This window comes from Petaurus breviceps, unplaced genomic scaffold, assembly GCF_028583685.1.
Source record: "Petaurus breviceps papuanus isolate PSGF00001 unplaced genomic scaffold, PetGlider_PUasm1.0 139, whole genome shotgun sequence".
NCBI classification, from domain to species: domain Eukaryota; kingdom Metazoa; phylum Chordata; class Mammalia; order Diprotodontia; family Petauridae; genus Petaurus; species Petaurus breviceps.
In genome coordinates this window covers 17,372,977-17,392,714 of record NW_027185697.1, presented here as the reverse complement: position 1 = coordinate 17,392,714, position 19,738 = coordinate 17,372,977, and the positions used below count along the sequence as shown (strand labels likewise).

Sequence of the window (19,738 nt, the reverse complement as noted above, 5' to 3'; positions counted from 1 at the left end):
TTGAACTTAGGTCCTCCTGACTCTATTCACTGGGCCACCTAGCCACCCCTTGAGAAGGCCATTTCAAGTGAGGGGAAACTCTCTCTCCAGCTCAATGAGAGCTGAATTTCCTTTAAGGCAGGGATTCCTGACTTTTTGTGTGTCCTGGCCCCCTTGGGTAGTCTCATGAAACCTACGGACCCTTTCCCAGAGTGTTTGTAAATGTATAGAATGAAATATACAGGCTTACAGAGGAAACCAATTATATTTAAATATGGTTAGCAAAATAGTTTTTTTTTTTTTGGGGGGGGTTGCCTTTTGGAGGGCAATTGGGGTTAAGTAACTTGCCCAAGGTTACATGGCTAGTTTTGTGTATGCGTGTGCGTGTGTGTGTGTGTGTTAAGTGTCTGAGGCCGGAACTGAACTCGGGTACTCCTGACTCCAGGGCTGGTGCTTTACTCAAGCGAAATAGTTTTAAAGGCTAATTTCAGAGATGCTAAGCTAAGAGCACCTGCTAAGGGATATCCACACATAAACTTCCAGGCAATAGCTTTAATTACCCCTAATGGACAGAATTTCAAGCAGTGTTCAAAATTAGGTGAGTATTTCAAAGCCAAAAGGGGAAAATATTTAGGTTAGGGCCGCCTTCCCAAGGCACTTTAGGTTAAAATATGGAGGCCATAGGCTTTGTCTACTGGTAGGCTGGGCTCAAGTGAGCTTGAAACTTCAGATCAAAACACATCAGAAATGAAAAGGATGATCAGAAGAGCCTTTGGTTCAACTCTCCTGTTTTGTAAAAGGAGATACCAAAGTTCAAACAGGAGAAATGATTTACCCAAGGTCACACAGTTGGTTGATAATGTAACATCCCTCCTGACATAAGGATACAGATGATTTTTAAGGATATTTATTACAAAATTTCTTAGACATAGCAGGAAAACAGGGGTGAAATGAGAGTATGGATAGACTCTTTCATGGAACCTCTCTAAGTCATGCCCCTGTCCTGGGAACATCCATTTCTGACTCATTTTGTTCTACCTTCATACTGGTGGGTTCTTCCTTCCTCAAGGGGAAATAACTCAGGATTGCTAAAGCCCATACCAATATGCTTTCCTTCTACACGAGTCAGTCACACTGATACCATCAACTCTTTCACAAGAAACATTTACTAAACAAGATGGCAGAAACAAGAAAGACATTTACTTAATAGAAGGTAAAAGCAAAAAATCAAGCTTCAAGAGTCCACCCATAAACCTGGATACATGAGTAGAGAAACCCATATGCCTGTGAAAACTCTGGATTGAGTGGAGGACTCTTGAGAGGGGCTATGAGGATTATAGATTAAGGCTGGAAGATAGCTTATCTTTGGGAGGAGAATTCAGACTTTGTTCAGGGGACAGTAAAGGGAAGAATTTACTCAACTCCTCTTGCTCACGCTTGGCTTGCCTAATAAAGCGACTATGATCTCATTTTAGGTTTATAAGTATGAGGAAGATCACGGGATTTAAGACTACATGGGATTGTAGAGGTCATCCATGTCTCCATCTTTGTCCCCTTAATCCAGCCTCTGGCTTCCTCTCCAAGGAACCAGACTCCTGATAGGTGAAAGTTCTAGTCCCATACCATGGCTCCCGGACCATCTGCATTCCAGGGCATCACGTGTCTGTCTAGCCCCTCCCTGCTCTCTACCTCAAGCTCTGGGAATTATAATCAAAACAATGGTATCATTCCTGAAAAGGATGAGTCAATAAATCACCCTAGGGCTCTATTCATCATCCCAGAGATATCCCAGTCCAAAACATCCTTCTCCGGTTCACACTTCCCAGGAAGTACAGTCTTGGCCTATTAGAATGCACATTTTGCGGGGGTAGGGAGCCTCTTGCTTTTATCATTTGTATCCAAAGCACTTTGCCTAGAAGCCTAGTAAGTGCTTCTTTTCACTCATCTTATCCAACCTTCTCATTTTCATAGATGAGGACAATTTTTTAGTATCATCGGAAAAAGTCTCAGTACATTCTTCTCTACTCAGTGGCCTAATAAATAACCCAGTATTTCAAACTGTATCACTCAGAGAAAGAAATCCAAGCTATCAATAGCCATATGAAAAAAAAAAGACACTAAATCACAATAGGAAAATGCAAATTAAAGCAACTATAATATACTCACTACATCCTCATCAGATGGGCTGAGATAGCAAAAAAGGAAAATAACAAACACTGGAAAGACCTTGGGAAAACAGGTACATTAGAGTATGGAAGGGAGGAAGAGACAAAGGGAATGAGGGAGGTAGAAAAGAGAGAATACCAGGAGGGAGAAAGAGACAGACAGAGAGAGAGAGAGGGAGGGAGGGAGAGAGGAAGAAGAAGGAGGAGGAGGAAGAGGATGGAACTGTGAAGCAATTCTGGAAAGCAATTTGGGATTATGCCTAAAAAGTGATTAAACTGTGCATACCCTTTGACCCAGATACTGCTACTAGGTCTACACTCAAAACAGACCAAATAAAGAAATCAAGGACCCATGTGTACAAAAATATTTACTTTATCTCTTTTTGAAGTGGTGAAAGATTGGAACCTGAGGGGATGCCCATCAGTTGGGAAATGGAATATGATTGTGCTATAAGAAATGATGAAGAAGATGATTTCAGAGAAACCTCGAAAGGCTTATATGATCTGATACTAAGTGAAGTAAGCAGAAGCAGGAGAACAATTTATATAATGATAACAATATGGTAAAGGTAAACATCTTTGAAAACCTTAGAAACTCTGATTAAGACAATAACCTAGGTGGCACAGTGAATAGAGCACCGGCCCTGGAGTCAGGAGGACCTGGGTTCGGATATGGCCTCGGACACTTAACACAAAAATTAGCTGTGTGACCTTGGGCAAGTCACTTAACCCCAATTGCCCTCCAAAAAGCAAAAAAAAAAAAAATTCTAAGACAATAACTAAACAATGCTCCCCACCTCCAGACAGAGAGTAGATGGACCCAGAGGATAGACTGAGACTTATGTTTTTGTTAGTTTGTTTGTTTTTTGTTTTGGAAATGGCCAATGCAGGCAATTTGTTTTCCTTGTCCATATGTGTGTGTGTTTTATATATATAGATACAGATATAGACATAGGGTGTAGCTGGGTGGCACAGTGGATAGAGTGCTGGCCCTGGAGTCAGAAGGACCTGAGTTAAAATCTGATCTCAGACACTTCCAAGCAGTGTGACCCTGGGCAAGTCACTTAACCCTGTTTGCCTCCATTCCTCATCTAAAACATGAGCAGAGAAGGAAATGGTAAACCACTCCAGTATCTTTGCCCAGAGAACCACAAATGAGGTCACAGAGTCAGAAAGTCAGACAATGACTGAAGCAACCCAGCGGCAACAACACACACACACACACACACACACACACACACTATATACGTATATATTTTTATAAATTGTTTTCATTTTAAGTTTTCTTATTAAATTTGTTTTTCTTGATCTCTCAATGATAGAAGGGAAGGAAATAAGAATTTATGTAACACCTACTATGTACAAGGCACTGTGCTGTATTTTTTTTTTTTACAAATATTATCTCATTTGATATTCACAGCAACCCTGAGAGACAGGTGCTATTATCATCCCCATTTTGCAGATGAGAAAACCTAGGGAAAGAGGTTGTCTCTGAGGTCAAATTGAATTTAGATCTTCCTGACTCTAGGCCTAGCACTTTGTCCACTTTGCCACTAGGTGCCTCAGGATCAGGAGAGAGAGAGATAGAGACAGAGACATACAGAGAGACAGAGAGAGACAGAGATGGAGAGAGACAGAGAGAGAGAATTAAATTCAATTTTCTTTAAACTAAATGCAAGTGTTAAACTGAGTTTCCTTTTTTTTGGGTCCTTGCAAACTGCACTCAGAAAACCTAACGAAGCCACAACTGTTTAGAAATGTCTCTTGGATCCCTTCCAAAGTGTGAAGCAAACATCCCCCTTTGCCTTGATTTAGTCACCTCCAACTGTGGACATCGTAATACACTTTACCCAAGTGCTTGGGGAAGCTCCAGAAGAGGTTGTGACCAGGTGAAGGTGGGCAGAAGGCTCCTCAGTCAGGTGATAGCTCAGACTGATGCAGGGTAGAGGTCATATTCTCTCACTGCTAAAAGAGAATAACTGACAATTTCTTGAACTGTCTTGATGGTATTTTTCTTTTTTAAAAAATTATTTATTTTTAGTTTTCAACACTTACTGTTATGACTGAGAATTCTAAATTTTCCCCCTCTCCAAGATATCAAGCAATCTGAAAAAGACTCTACTTAGACAATCATATTAAACATATCCACATTAGTCATGTTGTGAAAGGACAATCAGAACAAAAGGGAAAAATTATGAGAAAGAAAAAGAAAAGAGAGAAAATAGTATGCTTCAATCTACACTCTGACTCCATAGTTCCTTCTCTGGGTGTCAATAGCATTTTCCATCATTAGTCTTTTGGAATTGTCTTAGATTCTTGCATTGCTCAGAAGAGCTAAATCTATCAAAGCTGGTCATCATACAATCTTGCTGTTACTGTATACTGTATATGTTCTCCTGGTTCTGCTCACCTCAATCAGCATCACTTCATGTAAATCTTTCCAGGTTTTTCTGAAATCTATCTCTTCATCATTTCTTATGGAACAATAGTATTCCACTACATTCATATACCACAACTTGTTCAGTCATTCCCCAATTGATGGGCATCCCCTCAATTTCCAATTCTTTGCCACTACAAAAAGAGCTACTATAAATATATTTTGTACATGTGGGTCCTTTTCCCTTTTTTATGACGTCTTTTGGGATACAGCCCAAGTAATGGTATTGCTGAATCAAAGGGTATACACAGTTTTATAACCCTTTAGGCATAGTTCCAAATTAGTCTCCAGAATGGTTGATCAGTTCACAACTCCAGCAAAAATGCATTAGTGTTCCAATTTTCCCATATCTCCAATATTTATCATTTTCCTGTTTTGTCATGTTAGCCAATCTAAGTGTGATGTGGTACCTCAGAGCTGTTTTAATTTGCATTTCTCTAATCAGGGATGACAGAGCATTTTTTCATATGACATAGATAGCTTTAACTTCTTCATCTGAAAACTGTTCATACATATGTGTGTGTATATATATATATATATGTATATATATATATATATTTTTTAAGACATCGGGGTTAAGTAACTTGCTCAAGGTTACACGGTCAGTTATTTCTGGGTGTGGTGCTAAGTATCTGAGCCCAGATTTGATCCCCAGGTCATTCCAACACTGGAGTTGGTGCTCTTACTCGCTGAGCCACCTGGCCACCCCTAAACAATTGGGGTTAAGTAACTTGCTCAAGGTCACACGGCCAGGTGTTTCTGGGTGGGTGCTAAGTGTCTGAGCCCAGATTCGATCCCCAGGTCATCCTGACACTGGAGCTGGTGCTCTTACTCGCTGAGCCACCTGGCCGCCCCCACACATATTTTAATATAATACTAATTGGGGAATGACTTGTTTTCTTATAAATTTGACTCCATTCTCTACATATCTGAGTAATGAGATCCCAACAGAGACATTGGTTATAAAAATTGTTTCCCAGCTTTCCACTTCTCTTCTAATCTTGGCTGCATTGGTTTTGTTTGTGCAATTTTTTTTAAATTTAATGTATTGATGGCAATTTTCTTGTTCAAAAGGTGAAGGAATCAACAGGAGACATTTTCTATGCTTCTCACCATACAGGGAAGAATCTTTTAATGGGGTGGAAATGATGGGAACCTTTATAGGGAAAGGAGGAAAAGAAAGTAACCACTCTATCTTAGAACTTGTGAACTTCAAGAAGAAAGCTCTGGGTGTATAATCCAAAGTTCTTGTTGCTGTTGCTTAGTCTACTCATGTCCAAGTCTCCATGACCCCATTTGGGGTTTTCTTGGCAGAGATACTAGAATGGTTTGCCATTTCCTTCTCCAGCTCATTTTACAAATGGAGAAACTAAGGTAAATAAGAGTTAAGTGATTTGCTCATAGTCACACAGCTAGTAAGTATGTGAGGCTGGATTTGAACTCAGGAAGATGAGTCGTTCTGACTCCAGGACCAGCACTCTACCAACTTTAGCCATCTAGAGACCCCTGCACTCCAATGTACATGTAAACCCAACATGCATGAGGTTCAAAGAATAAGTGACACAAAGTGTGGACTTCACTTACCTTAGGAATGCATAACTATACAAGATAACAAAAGGTTACCCAGTTCAAGACTTTTATTACTTTATAAAGTTAAAAAGATAGCAGGGTTAGTGAAAGAACTGATAAATAGAAGTATGTATAGAATGCTTTTATGTATGTGTGTACATATGTATGCAAACACATATTTGTGTCTAATGGTAGCCATCTCTAGGCAGGGGGTACAGAAGGGAAAAAAAAGGAAAAAACAAATTTAAATGATAATTTTATTGTATGTTTATAAGAAATAGCAAGTTGCATATAATAGATTTGCATTTCCATGTACAGTCATCTTTTTCAAAAATTATACTGTTAAAAAATTATACTGTTATGGAAATGCTTGTTTTGTTCTATAAATTCAAAATAAAATAAATAAATAATTTAAAAATTAACACAGCAGGGCCTAGGGAGTCCTGGTAGAACTGGCACTTTTCATCAAACCACAGAAATTCAGTAAATTTAAGTTTTATCTTGACTTTAGTCAAGATCATTATTTTAAAACACAATCATTTCCTAATACATTGAGCCCTCCCTTGTAGCTAAAAAAACAAACCTGTAACACAAAAAGTGACCTTGTCTCACACATGCACCATTCCAAGTCATGGTCCCCCACCTCTCTACTAAGGCGCATCGAGGGTTCTCAGACTGAGATGGAGCTTTGCATTTGGTTGACTTGAGTGACCTCTGACAACATCTTTAACATCAAGAGGAAAACTGAGCATACTGTGACATCCATCCTAGGTTTGGGAAAAGCAGATTTTAGGAGACTCAGAGAAAAGGATCTCATGGACAAAAACTTCTGTGGAAATCAGCTTGGAAGGAATGGGAAATGTTCGGTCTTCTTTGCTACCCCCTCATACGAAGAAGTGGCTTTCTTCCTTGCTTAGGCAAACCCTTCTACCTGCACTAGGGATTCCATTCCTCCTTTAATCCATTGCTTCCTCTGTCATTCCCACACCCTCACTTATCTTCAATGTCCCCAAGCCAAATAAATATTCCCATGTCTCTCTTATCCTCAAAAAACCTTCACTCGACTCTTAGATGGTTTGTTCGGTCCTAACTGTTCTCCTAACCTCCAGCCTTGGACATCTCAAGCTGGATGTCTCATAGACATGTCCAAAAATGAACTCATCATCATTACCCCTCAAATCCTTCCCTCTTCCTAATTCCCTGTTACTGTGGAGGGGATCACTAATCTCCCAGTCACCCAGCCTCAAAACTCAGGTGCCATTTTTTACTCCTCAGTCTCTTTTGTTGACAGATCTCTTAGTGTATACTTTCATAGGGCAGCTAGTCTGGAGGACTTATCTTCCTGAGTTCAAACCTGGCCTCAGACACTTAACTACCATGTTTCCCCGAGGACTGTCTTATAATTTTTTTTTGGACAGAAAAACACCAGAGGGCTTATTTTCAGGGGAGGGCTTATTTTAACGAACATTGACAGCAATTTTAATAAACAGGTAAATGTGAACAAAAAAATGTACCTTTATTCAATAATGAATTCAATAAAGAACAGGATGACGTGCTCATTGCTGCAGCTCTGATTGGATGCAGCTTGGAGCGCGGCGTGCGTTTCACCCGGGGTGGGGGGAGGACGGTGCATACAGAGGGTACCGTAATGTAGCGTGTAGTGCAGGGGATCACCTTCACTACAGTAGCAATCTCAATAGGGCTTATTTTTGGGGGAGGGCTTATTTTAGAGGAATCTTACACAGTAAGGGGAGGGCTTATTTTCGGGATAGGTCTTATTATCAGGGAAACATGGTAGCTATGTGACCCTGGGCAAGTCACTTAACCCTGTTTGCCTTAGTTTTCTCATCTGTCAGACTAACTGGAGAAGAAAATGGCAAATTACTCCAATATCTTTGCAAGAAAATCCTAAATAGAGTCATGAAAAGATGAATATGACTGACTGAACAAGAGTATATTTTCATAACATCTCTTATATATACCTCCTTCTGTGAGGTCCCCAGCCTCACTGTCTCCTCCAGAGCCATCTGGGTCCAGTGACCAGTTATTCATCAGGACAACTGTAGATGAACCAGGATGCAGTGGGAGACCCTGGCCTTTTCAGGTACTCACTTAGAGTGAGTTTGGGCAAGGACAATGTATTGTGGTCCAGTCTATGAAGTTCAGAGTGAACTGGATTTAAGGTTTTGTGAAAGAAAGAAAGCAAGAAAGAGAAGGGGGGGGAGAAAGAGGAGAGAAAAGGAAAGAGAGAGAGAGAGAGAGGGAGAGAGGGAGAGAGAGAGAGGAGAGAGGGGAGAGAGAGACAGAAAGACAGAGAGAAGGAAAGAAAGAAATCTAGCCAGTAAACCCCAAGTTACTGGGCAGCCTTTTATTTTTTTTGCTTTTTGGAGGCAGTTGGGGTTAAGTGACTTGCCCAAGGTCACGAGGCTATTTTGTATGTGTGTGTGTGTGTGTGTGTGTGTGTGTATCAGCAATGCCATATTCACAATGCCTATAGAGATTACAAATATGCTGATATAATTATCCATTAGAAAATACGTCATGTTTGCCATATGAGGAAATAAACTAGAAAATTTATTAAGATACCAAAAGACTGAGTCCCAAAACCAGAAAGTGAAAGCCATCAGAGTAGTTATGACATTGGCACAGGTAGATAAAGTAGAAAGCACCCACATTTTCAAGCCTTTAAAACAGAACAGGCTACCTCAGGCAAAGGTCCTCCTCTCCCCACGCACAGCAACCACCCAGCGTCCTGGAAGCGCACTCCCAGCAGCTCCGGCCCCTGGCAGTCCTCAGCAGGAGTCCTTAGCAGAAAGTCCTTAGCAGTTCTAACTCAAAAAAGGGCTTCGCGCTGCCACTGCCTCTGCTGCTGCCGCCGTCACCACCACCGCCAGCCACCGAAGGAACGCTAGCTTGGCTTCCGCTTCCTCTTGCTCCGCCCCTTCCTGCTACGTCAGCAAGTCCAACGGGGCATGGAAGATCTTTAAATCCCATAACCCTTACAGTGTGTGTGTTGTGTCTGAGGCTGGATCTGAACCCAGGTCCTCCTGACTCCAGGGCCAGTGCTCTATTCACTGTGCCACCTAGCTGCCCTGATTTACCTTCCTTTGGAGAGGAGAAGAAGGAGGGAGAGGGAGAAGGAAACGGTGACTAGCTGGGAAGTACAGTATAAACCAAAGTGAATAGACACGCATTCATACAAAGCCGGTAAAGGCAGACACCTTGAAATGGAGAGCCCCAGCAGCTGGGGGTCAGGAAGGCTTCATTCAGAAGTTGCTGTGTGACCTCCAGCTGAGGGCTCAGGCAGGACAAAGGCTGGAGACGGTGCTGTCTGTGAGCGGTGCCACAGCCCTGCCAGCTGCAGAGGGTCAGACCTCAGCACCGTCCGGATGCCCCTCTCACTCACTCCACCAGCACTGATAACAACATGCACACAGCATTAGAAGGCTTGCAAAGCACTTTTATACTTGTCATCGTTTGATCCTCACAGCAACCCCACGAGGTAGATTTTCCCCATTATCCCCTTTTACAGATGAGGCAAGTGAGGCTAACATCCAAACAGTGGCCAAACTTCGCCCATGTTATCTTCACAATGTGTCTCCCATCCAAGCCCTTCTTCCCACTCACACAGATCCCACCTTCTAATTAGTTTCCCTCCCGGTTCTATCCTATACACTAATTGATTTTCAGTTAGCACAGATCTGACCCCATGACTCCCCTTCTAAACCAACTCTCCAGGCTTCCTATGGCCCCAGGATGAAATACCTCCTCACCACTATTTAGCCTTTAAAGCCTATCACAGCCTAGTCCCCACCCACAATATGGGACCTAGGCTTTCAGACTCTTCTCCCCACCCTCTATTTTACAACCATGTTTAACTCTTCCTACCAGATTCTGTAGTTGGCACCCTTCTAGGTCCTCAAGCTACTTATCTATTGAAGAGCTATAGGGTAGGGGTGCTCGAGACCCCAAAATACCAACATGCTGGGTCCTGCCAAATGAATTCAACTCATCTTCTGTCAGCCAAATAAAAGTAGTTTATTGAATTATATGAAGTAGTTCACCATATTGGGTAGACTCTTAAGGAGCCTCAGTATCTGTAAGGCTTGTGTTGGACACAGAGCAAGTCTGTGCTAGAAAATTCTATGATGTTCTCACACCACATGGAGGCAAGATGGGATCTTATACACAGAAAGGTTGTGGGAAGAATGTAGGGGGTGTCTAGAGGAGGAGTGTAGGGAGGGTCTTCAGGAGGAGTCAATGAGGTCAGACTCCAGTAAATGAGTGAAGTTGCTGAAGATGACAGACAATGGTGGGCTAGACCAGTTCAAGCCGTGTAACAGTTGAGGATCAAGGGTGGGGGCTAGCTGGATAATGGAGGGCCAAGTTAGTAACAAAGATTTGGGCCAAACCACAATGACAGGCTTATGGCCTCATGCAAATGCCCCAACAAATCAGAAAATTCAATCAGAGTTCAAGGGAGTTCCCAGAGCCTGCACCTCATCATTTATAGTAATTGGCTTTCTGTGGGGGCTGCAGCCAGGTGAGGATGAAGCCCATCTGATGGTGGGGAGGGGCACTATGGGCAGAAGGATCTAGAGTCAGAGTCCAAAGGGATCTTGACAAATGAGAAAATTGGACTGAATCTCAGGAGGCAATTCAATAGGAATAAATGGGAAATCTTGCACTTGAGTACAAAATGGGGGAATTATGGATTGACATTTGTTGTTCTGAAAAGGATCTGAGGATAATAGTGGACTACAAGCTTCATACAAGTGAGCCATGGTGATGGGGTAATGGGATCTGGACCCCTAAAAGGAAAAGATCATATCTTTGAAAGCAACCCAGTCCCTGGATTTTCCTATAGATTTTAGGAGCCCAGATCTCTGGCCTCTACCCAAAGCAACTGGCCACCCCAGCCCACCAAGATCACTTAGTTTGGGTGACATTCCTTTCACTGTGGCACCTGGCCCACCCCAGACTCCTTACCACTCCTTAATCCCATCCAGATCCTTTCACTGCCCCTTTTTGAATATAAGCATCAGTCTCACCCCATTAAGTAATCTCACCCTCACTATGGGCATTACAATAAACTTTGCCTGGAATAAACTAGAAGGTCTGAGTGTGTAAATTCATTCCAGGCAGATGCTGCCCTATACTCTGACATTTTAGGGTTCCCAGCAACCCAAACTGCACCAGTAGGATGTGGTGATCAGAAAAGATAAGGAAGTTTGGGCTACATTCAAAGTGAAGAGGTTACCACTAAAGATGGTTAGGGTTGCTCTGGAGACCCCAAAATACCAACACACCAGGTCCTGCCAAATGAATTCAATTCAAGTCTTCTCAGCCAAAGAAAAGTAAAATTTATTAAGAGTTTGCTTGCATTAGACAGAGTAAGTCTGTGCTAGGTCATTCTATGGTGCTCCATGGCATGAGATGCCTAATAATTAGTTATTCAAAAGTGAAATGAGGCACTAGATCCCCTCGTTGGAGGTCCTCAGGCACAAGTTAGATAATCCACTGTCCACAGGGGCAGAGTGTGAAGCTCTTTCTGATACTGCTTGGACTCCATGGCTGCCCCCATCTCTTTCGACTCCCAAGTCTGCGGTTTCTCAAATGGCTTCCATTTAGTCATCTTGGGGTTGCATCCTGCAGAAATGATTGTACTGTTTTCCGTTGTCACAGCCCGAGGTCCTGGACAAGGCGCTGCCCCTGGTCCCAGACCCAGGGCTCACAGATAACATTCCCCACAATGCAGAAGGACCTAAGAATCCTATTCCAAGCAATTCTCTCTGTTTGGAATTAACAACAGGCTCTAACGAGCTCCCCCGGTACTGAAGGATTACTTCCCTGTTTGTGGCAATAAACATAGGCTCCTTAGAAAGTCATAGAAAAATGTCCTCTAATTCTTTTGTTTTCCTTTAGTCCTAGTTCTGTTCTGGGGAGGGTTCAAGTGGATGGTTTGCAACCTTGGTGACATCCTTAGCTCCTCACCTCCCCCCCTCCAGTCAGTTTCCAAATCTTGTTGCTCTTTTCCCCCCCTATATTTCTTGACTGTGTCTTCTTCTCTACATTTACCCTACCCCCGCTGTGGTACAGGCCCCCCTCACTCCTACCTGGACTATTGCAGCCGCTGCTGGTAGGTCTGCCTTCCACAAGGCTCTTCCACTCCAACCCATCCAAAGAGATCAAACCATGTCAGCCCTAGTCAACAAACTCTAGATGCTCCTTATCATTTTTAGGATCAGATTCCATTGTTGGGCATTTAAAACGGCTTTCTCTTGGCCCCTTCCTATCCTTCCAGCCTTCTCCCACATTATTCCCTTCCCATGCACTCTCTAGCCTTCTTGCTTCTAACATACATGATGCTTCATTTCCAGTCTCCACGCCTTTGCAACTGGTTGCCCCAGCCCCAGCTCTGTCTTTTAGAATCCCTGACGTTTTTCAAGATTCAGCCCAAACTCTTCCCTTCTCTGGGGAGGCCTTTCCTGGTGCCACCAGCCAACCACCAGTGATCTCAGATCACACTGCAGCTACAGCGACTGCCCTCCAGCCTGGCACCTCCACCTCCTCGTTGGACATCCTGAACTGGATGCCTTGTAGACATCTTAAACTCAACAAGTCAAAACGGAATTCCTATTTTCCTCCCCAGAACTCCCTTCTTTCTAACTTGACATTGCTGTTGAGGAATCCAACAGCCTCCCAGTCAGCCAGAAGGGAAGGGAGGAGAGGGGAGGGGAGGGGAGGGTTTCCAATCCACTGCCAAGTCTTGTCATTTCTATCTTCTTAATAGCTCCTGCAGATGGCCCTTCCTCTGCCGGCACCTGCTTGGCACCTCAAGTCTGCAGTAGCCCCCTGAGTAGTCTGCCCACCTCGAGCCTCTCCAGTCTGTCCTCCACACAGTTGTCAAAGTGATCTTGGTCTGACCATGTCAGCCCACCAGCACCAGCAGCACCCACCATTCAGGAAACGCTGCTTACTCTCTGCTGCCTCCAGGATCAAACAGAAAGCCTTCTGTTTGACTGTCCCCTCCCCGTCCCCCAACCCCATCCCCATGCACTCTGTGATCCAGTGACACCAGCCTCCTCACACACACAGTCTCCATGCACTCCGTGATCCGCCCGCCTCCTCGCCGTTCCTCACACCCACATTCCATCTGCACATCGGCCTTTCTCAGCACAGTCCCCCAGGCCTGGGGATGCTCTCTCTCCTCATCTCTGCCCCCTGCCTACCCCTAAGCTCCCTCCAGCTCCTGCCCCAATCCCACCTTCTGCAGGAAGCCTGTCCTAGCGCCTTCCCTTCCTTCACCGACTCCCATTTAGCCTGCGTGCTCTCGTTTGAACAGACGTTTGCACGTGGAGTCCCCCGTAAGGAGAGCTCCTTGAGACCAGGAACTGTTTGCCTTTCTTTGTAACCCCGGCGTCTAGATCGGCGTCAGGCACGAATAGAAGCGTTTAATGAATGTTGACTGATGGGTGGACGGACCAGGACGTAACTCCCAGATCCCTTCCCGAGCCGGCCTTATTCCCCGGCCGTACTCCAAGTAGAGAGAGCGCCCGCCGGGGGGGAGGGCGGGAATTTCCGTCCCTGGAACCCGGCTGAACAGATGGACAAAACCACGCCTTCACCTGGATTGGTTTTGCAGGCGGTCCCCCGATGGCACCCATCGCTCCTCCTCACAACCTCCCCCCTCTACCTCTCCTCCACCAGGGATTTTGATAGGGCTTGTCAGTGGTCTGCCCAGAGGCTCCTCCACTCAGCGCCTAGGAACAGCCCAAACTCACACTCCCTCCCCTGGCCGCCACTCCCCCTCCCTGGGTGGTCTCTCCTATCAGAACGAGCTCCAAGAGCCAAGCGAAGGTCTCGCTTTTGTCTGTCTATCCCCAGCGCTCAGAAACACTGCCAGGCACATAGTAAACACTTCAGGAAAGCTCGCTGGTTCTCCATTCATGTATCCCGCCTCTGTCCACCCACTTATCCATCCATCCACCCATCCACCCATGTTTCCGTCCGTTCGACTGTCAGTCCATTCATCCATCTACCCACCCGTCCGTCCTTCTGTCTCTCCATTCATCCATCTACCCACCCACCCACTCATCCTTCCGTTCGTTCTTCCATCTATTCATCCATCTATCCCCCCACCTCCCCACCCATCCGTCCGTCCGTCCGTCCGTCCGTCCATCCACCCCTCCACCCCTCAGTCCCTGCGTTCGTGCGAGCATGCATGCACTCATTCACGCTCCGCCGGCAGCCTGGCTTGCCTCCCTCCCCCACACACTGGTTCTCCCCGCACCCGCCCGGGCCCGCAGGGGGATCGTGCGCGTTTGCGTTAGGGTTAGGGTTAGTTAGAAGCGCTCTTCGTTCCTGTAGCTGACCCTCCGCCTCTCCTGTACGGTCCAGCCCCACACCCCATTTACCCCACTGGGGCTAGAGTAGCTGGTTTCCGTAGCTAAGCTCCAGGTCCAGCTTACCTCCCTCCCCTTCCCAAGCAGGGCCTCCTGTGGGGCGGGACCCCAGCTCATACCACTGCCCTCCCAGCCAATCAGCTTCGTTCGCAGCCCTGAGCCTCCCTTTTCCACTCCAGGGAACCTGCAGCCGGAGATCCGGCCCTCACTGTGGCTACGTGTGTGTACGTGGGGCCCGTAAGCCCCACGTGGAGAGATAGAGACTGCAGCGGGGTGGGTGGCCGCGGGCGTCTGGCCAGCCGGGCGCGGAAGGGGCCAGCAGGCAGAGCATCCCCTGCCAGCTCCAGCGCCCTGGCATTACTAAGAGGGTTACCAGAGCTCTACTGACAGCGGGCTTCTGGCTAGAAGGGAGCGGGGGCGTGCAGGCTCGGGGGGGGTGGGGGGAGCGCTGAGCCAGCCCCAGGCCACCCGAAAGAGACCGAAGCGAGCGCCGAGCTGGCCTTGGAGAGAGGTCTGGGTTCAGGTCCCTGCTCCCTGCCCCTTAGTACTGAACTGCCTGGTGACCTTAGGGGGTTCAGAGGCCTCATCTTTAGTAACTCCGGGATTGGACTCGAGACTAGATGTCGGGTGGGGTGGATAGAGCTTCCCTGCGGCCAGGGGCCGGCCACCCTGGTCCTTCATCGGGGATGCCCCAAGGCCCACAGAGCACGAGCGGCAGCGCCAAAGCTGTGCGCGGACCTCCTTCCCCCAGACCAGGAGAACTTGTTGGGCAGCCAGGGCAGCCCGAACAGCTGACGCAACCCTCCCCTGACATTCCCCCAGAAGCCTGCTTTCCCCATAGCGTCAGTCCCAGCCTCCATCTGGCCCCAGAGGCAGAGCAGGCTCAAAGGTCCGGCCCCACGGGTGCTGGACCAGCTCCTGCCGTCACCCTCAGGCCAAGAAATCAGGCCCCCGGCTCCCTAGCTTGCCTCCCTCTGGGCCAGGTGAGGACTAACCCAGAGACTGCAGCCAGACTGGTTGGCAGCAGTGGGCAGAAGCAGACAGTCCTGAGGCCACTCAGAAGGGGGCTGCCTCTGTCTCCATCCTCTGGGCCATCAGATGCTCAGACGGCCTAGGGGCTCCTGTCTTGGACTTGACAGAATTACAACCAAAGAGGGAGCTGTGATTCAATGGGAAGTGTCTGAGGCTCTGGGTTCAAACCCCACCTCTGAAAGTCGCTCAACTCCCTGCTTCTTAATATGCCAAGTGGGTGGGTGGGTGGGCGTTGGAAGGCAGGATCTCTAAGATATTTCCCAGCTTTGGAGCTCTAATGAAACCCCAACAGATCATAAACCGAGAGCTGGAAGAGGCCCGAGGCCACCTACTCTCCCCCTTCCCCCGTGTTACAGAAGCACAAAGACTGGCCCAAGGTCCCACAAACAGTAAGCCGCCAAGCAGGAATTCAAACCTGGGTCCTCCCAAACAAGGACTCCGCCCAGGATGAGCTGAGTTTGCTAGGATTTCATCCCCATCCTCATGAGCCTGGGACCCCCCTCTGAGGGCACAGACCCAGCTGAGACAGGACGCCACAGCCCCCCCCCCCCCCCCCCTTCCTTTCCTCTCCCCCCCCCCCGACACCCCCCCGCCCCCACCCCCCCCCCCCCCCAGCTTCCTTTCCTTCACAATCACACCAGAGGACAGGCAAGTCCGCAGCTTGCGCAAACTCCACAAACGTGAATTAAGCATCTGCCATAGGCTGTACACTTATATTTGACCTTTATAGATGGCAGCCACAGGAGCCCCACCCTCCTGCTCCTCCTCATCCCTCCAACCCCTGGCCCCATCCCCAGGAGCTGGTACCTTGAGCCGCTCTCAGACTCACAAGACCGGGTTCGAGTCCTGCCTCTGACACTACCAGGGTGACCCTGGGTCGGTTTCCCTGTATAAGGGTATTAACAGCACTTGAAATAGGAACTCATTTTCTAGTTCTAATATTTTTGCCTGGCGCCCCCCCCCCCCATTGGAATCCCTGCTTTCCTTCGGGACACTTCAAACACTCTTTTCCACTTGAGGCCCTTCTTGTCACAGCTATTCAGCCCACCTCCCCACCTGCCATCCCACCCCCGACACACACATACACATATAAAAGGGGCCCTTTTGTTTTGTATGTAGTGCGGGGTGTTTCCCCCCAAGTAGCAGGGGATATACTGTGACTCAAAGGGACACACTAGACATCTTGAGCTTCTCCCCGCTCCCCACTTCTTCAAGGGAGACTAATTCCTGCCAGGACGGGAAGCAGGAGGTTGAGGCCAGAAGCTCGGTCACTCCATTCTAGCAGGCTTGAATTGTATCTCTCTGCTCCCTTAAATATCTGTCCAGGCGATGTGGTTTTCAGATTGAAGCTAAATGTCTGATAGCCCAGGAAAAAGGCGGATCCAAGCCTTCTATGCAGGGGCTGACCCCTTTCCCACCATTTCCAGTTCCACAATGAACAGACATAAGAAATAGCAAAGTGTTCTTTAGCCAAGTTGATAGGAAAAGAGAAACTGGAGAAGGTATACATGGGAGATGTGCAGAGTGAAGATCTCCCCCTGGGGAGTGAGGTAATTCAGCTCTCAGAGCCCCCCAAGTCTCTAATGTAGCCAGCTGGGGGTGGGGGTGAGATGGAGGTGGCCAGCCCCTCTCCTGTTGGCTTCTTCACAGTCTCATTCTCCCGTCAGCATCCTGCAGCTGGGTTGGCATCCCATCTTCTCTCTAAGCTGGAAGCCAGAAGCCTGGAGTGCCTGAAGAGAGCACTGGGTTCTCCCCATGAGTCCCATACCAACAGGCTTTGGGGCCCCGTGGTACATGGATATGTTACATGTATCCTCATCACCCATCAGCTAGCTGATGCTGACTGACCCTAACGGGATGTCTGAAGGACTGCTTTGTGAAGGAGGTCTAGATTTATTCTTTCCTGGTCCCAGAGGCCAGAACCAAGAGGAATGGCTACAAGTTACCAAAAGGAAGATAGAGGTTTGATACCCAGGAAAAAACAGCTAACAAATGGAGCTGTCCCAAAGTGGAATGAATGGGCTGGTTTGGAGAGAATATGTCCTCCTCCCTAGAGATCTTGGGGCAAAGGCTGGCTGCTCATTTGTCTGGTCTAGTTTGGAGGGAATTCTGGGGGGTCCAGTTTGGACTAGAGGTCTTTGAGGCCCCTCTAATCTCTAGCTTCTTGTTCTTCCCAGCAACCCCCCCCTCCCCCCCAGTACTCCCACACTGGGGCTGAGGATGTCTCTCTCACATAATTACACAATGCTCTGGTTCAGTCATGATGGCTGACACTTTAAGTTCATCATGAATGGGGTTACCTGGGCTAGCCTGGGAACCTAACCCAACACTGTATTCACTTTACAATTACAATCCATGGGTTGGCCAAGGAAGCAATGGGTGGCCCAATGGGTTTTGTAAGCTATAATATTCAAAGAGCAGCTTGGTGGTACAATGGCTAGTGCACTGGACTCAAGTCAGGAAGATCTGAGTTTAAATCCTGTCTCAGACACTGAGCTGTGTGACTCCAGGCAAGTCACCTAAGCGCTCTGTGCCTTGGTTTCCCCATTTGTAAAATTAATAGCATCCTAGCTCCCAGGGTTGTTGTGAGGTTGAAATGAGTTCATGTATATATGTGCTTTGCAATCTTAAAGCACTCTATAAAATGCTAGCTATTATCATTGAGTGGAGCGTTCTACAAAAGGAAGCAAATTGAATACTGTTTCATTTTTATGCCTAATGACCCATTTTGATCTCAAAAGAGCTGAGAAAATACATGTCACTAAAACACGAAAATGCATTTTCCTTCCTTGTTGGCAGTTATGAATGTGGAATATTGCAGACTGTCAGCCCTGGTTGCATTTGGTTGGTATTTTCCCAACTGTTTCTTTTCCCTCTTTTTCATCTTTGTTATAAGAGACAGCTCTCTGGGGAGGGGACGGAAAAGGGACAGAGTTAGGAAGGAAAGCAAGGTGAAAATTAAAGCTACCATTAAACATGGTTTTAAAGAAGGGAGTGTAGGCTTCCCATTCCAGACATCCTTCCCAGACAAGCTACGAAAAAAGAAAGGGTTTCCTTGTTCCAGTTGGTCATGATGGTTTGCTTCCCTTTCTGCAGGGACGGCTGCTTGGCACCTAGGAAGCATTTCGTACATTCCTGTTTCCTTCACGGTGGCCCTGCCCTCACGGTGCTTACATTTTATTAGACACAGGCCCCATTGCCCTATCGCCCAGCAATTTGATGGACAGATATTGTGGAGAGAATTATTTTCCCTGCAGGGTTCACTCAGAACTTTATGTGTATTTCTCTAATGTACCTACTATACATACTACTGAGTATTACAGTGCATCAAAGGTAGGAAGGAAATAAGCATTTACTAAGGGCCTACTATGTGCCAGGCCCTGTGTTAAGCCCTTCACAGTGATTATCTCCTTTGATCTTGACCACAACCCTGGGAAGAAAGTCTTAAAATTACATTATCACTTGAGTAGCAATGGCTGGGCCTGAGAACCTGAAAATCAGGGGGAGAAAATGACTCTTCCCAGAGGACCCTCCTTCTCTCTGTGATTGGAGATCCCAACCCAGTCCTTTGAACAACCTTTACCTTGAGCTTGGAGCCTTTTTAAAATTTTTTTGCAGGAGGGAAGACAGGGCAATTGGGGTTAAATGATTTGCCCAAGGTTACATGGCTAGTAAGTGTTAAGTGTCTGAGGCCATATTTGAACTCAGGTCCTCCTGACTCCAGGGTTGGTGCTCTATTCACTGTGCCACCCAGCCACCCTGAGCTTGGAGCCTTAAAGGCAGCCTAGTCCGGTTGGGACAATGTCTCTGTGCACTGTGCTCTATGGAACGCCTACTCCCTGTCAGATCTGTTTGCATCTTTCTTTTCCCATTCCATTTATTCACTGAGATCTAATTTCCTCCTGTGGACACTGCATCCCTCAATACCTTCCAAATATTGATTTCATTCCCATTGTTTCACTCGTGGCCTGGATGTCACAGTCATGGTGGGGAAGTCAGAGTACTCCCAGCTCCCCAAGGACACTGCCACTGCCCGTCTACCACGCAGTAACCTCTGCTCTCCTGATGTCCACAGATTAGCTCTTGATTCCGACATCTGCCTTCCTTCCTTCCTTCCTTCTTTCCTCCCTCCCTCCTTCTCTCCCTCCCTC

The 19,738-nt window shown here is 46.8% G+C and overlaps 1 protein-coding gene across 1 annotated transcript in view; it reads right to left on the bottom strand.

The window, feature by feature from the left end:
- Nucleotides 1-11,490: 11,490 nt before the first annotated feature.
- The window catches only part of BNIP3L (BCL2 interacting protein 3 like), a 34,531-nt gene continuing 26,283 nt past the window's right edge, over nucleotides 11,491-19,738 (bottom strand). Inside the window, exon 6 of the mRNA XM_069066998.1 lies at nucleotides 11,491-11,799. Within this exon, the coding sequence (XP_068923099.1) occupies nucleotides 11,778-11,799 (22 nt within the window). The 3' untranslated portion in view covers nucleotides 11,491-11,777. The remainder of the gene's footprint in view (nucleotides 11,800-19,738) is intronic.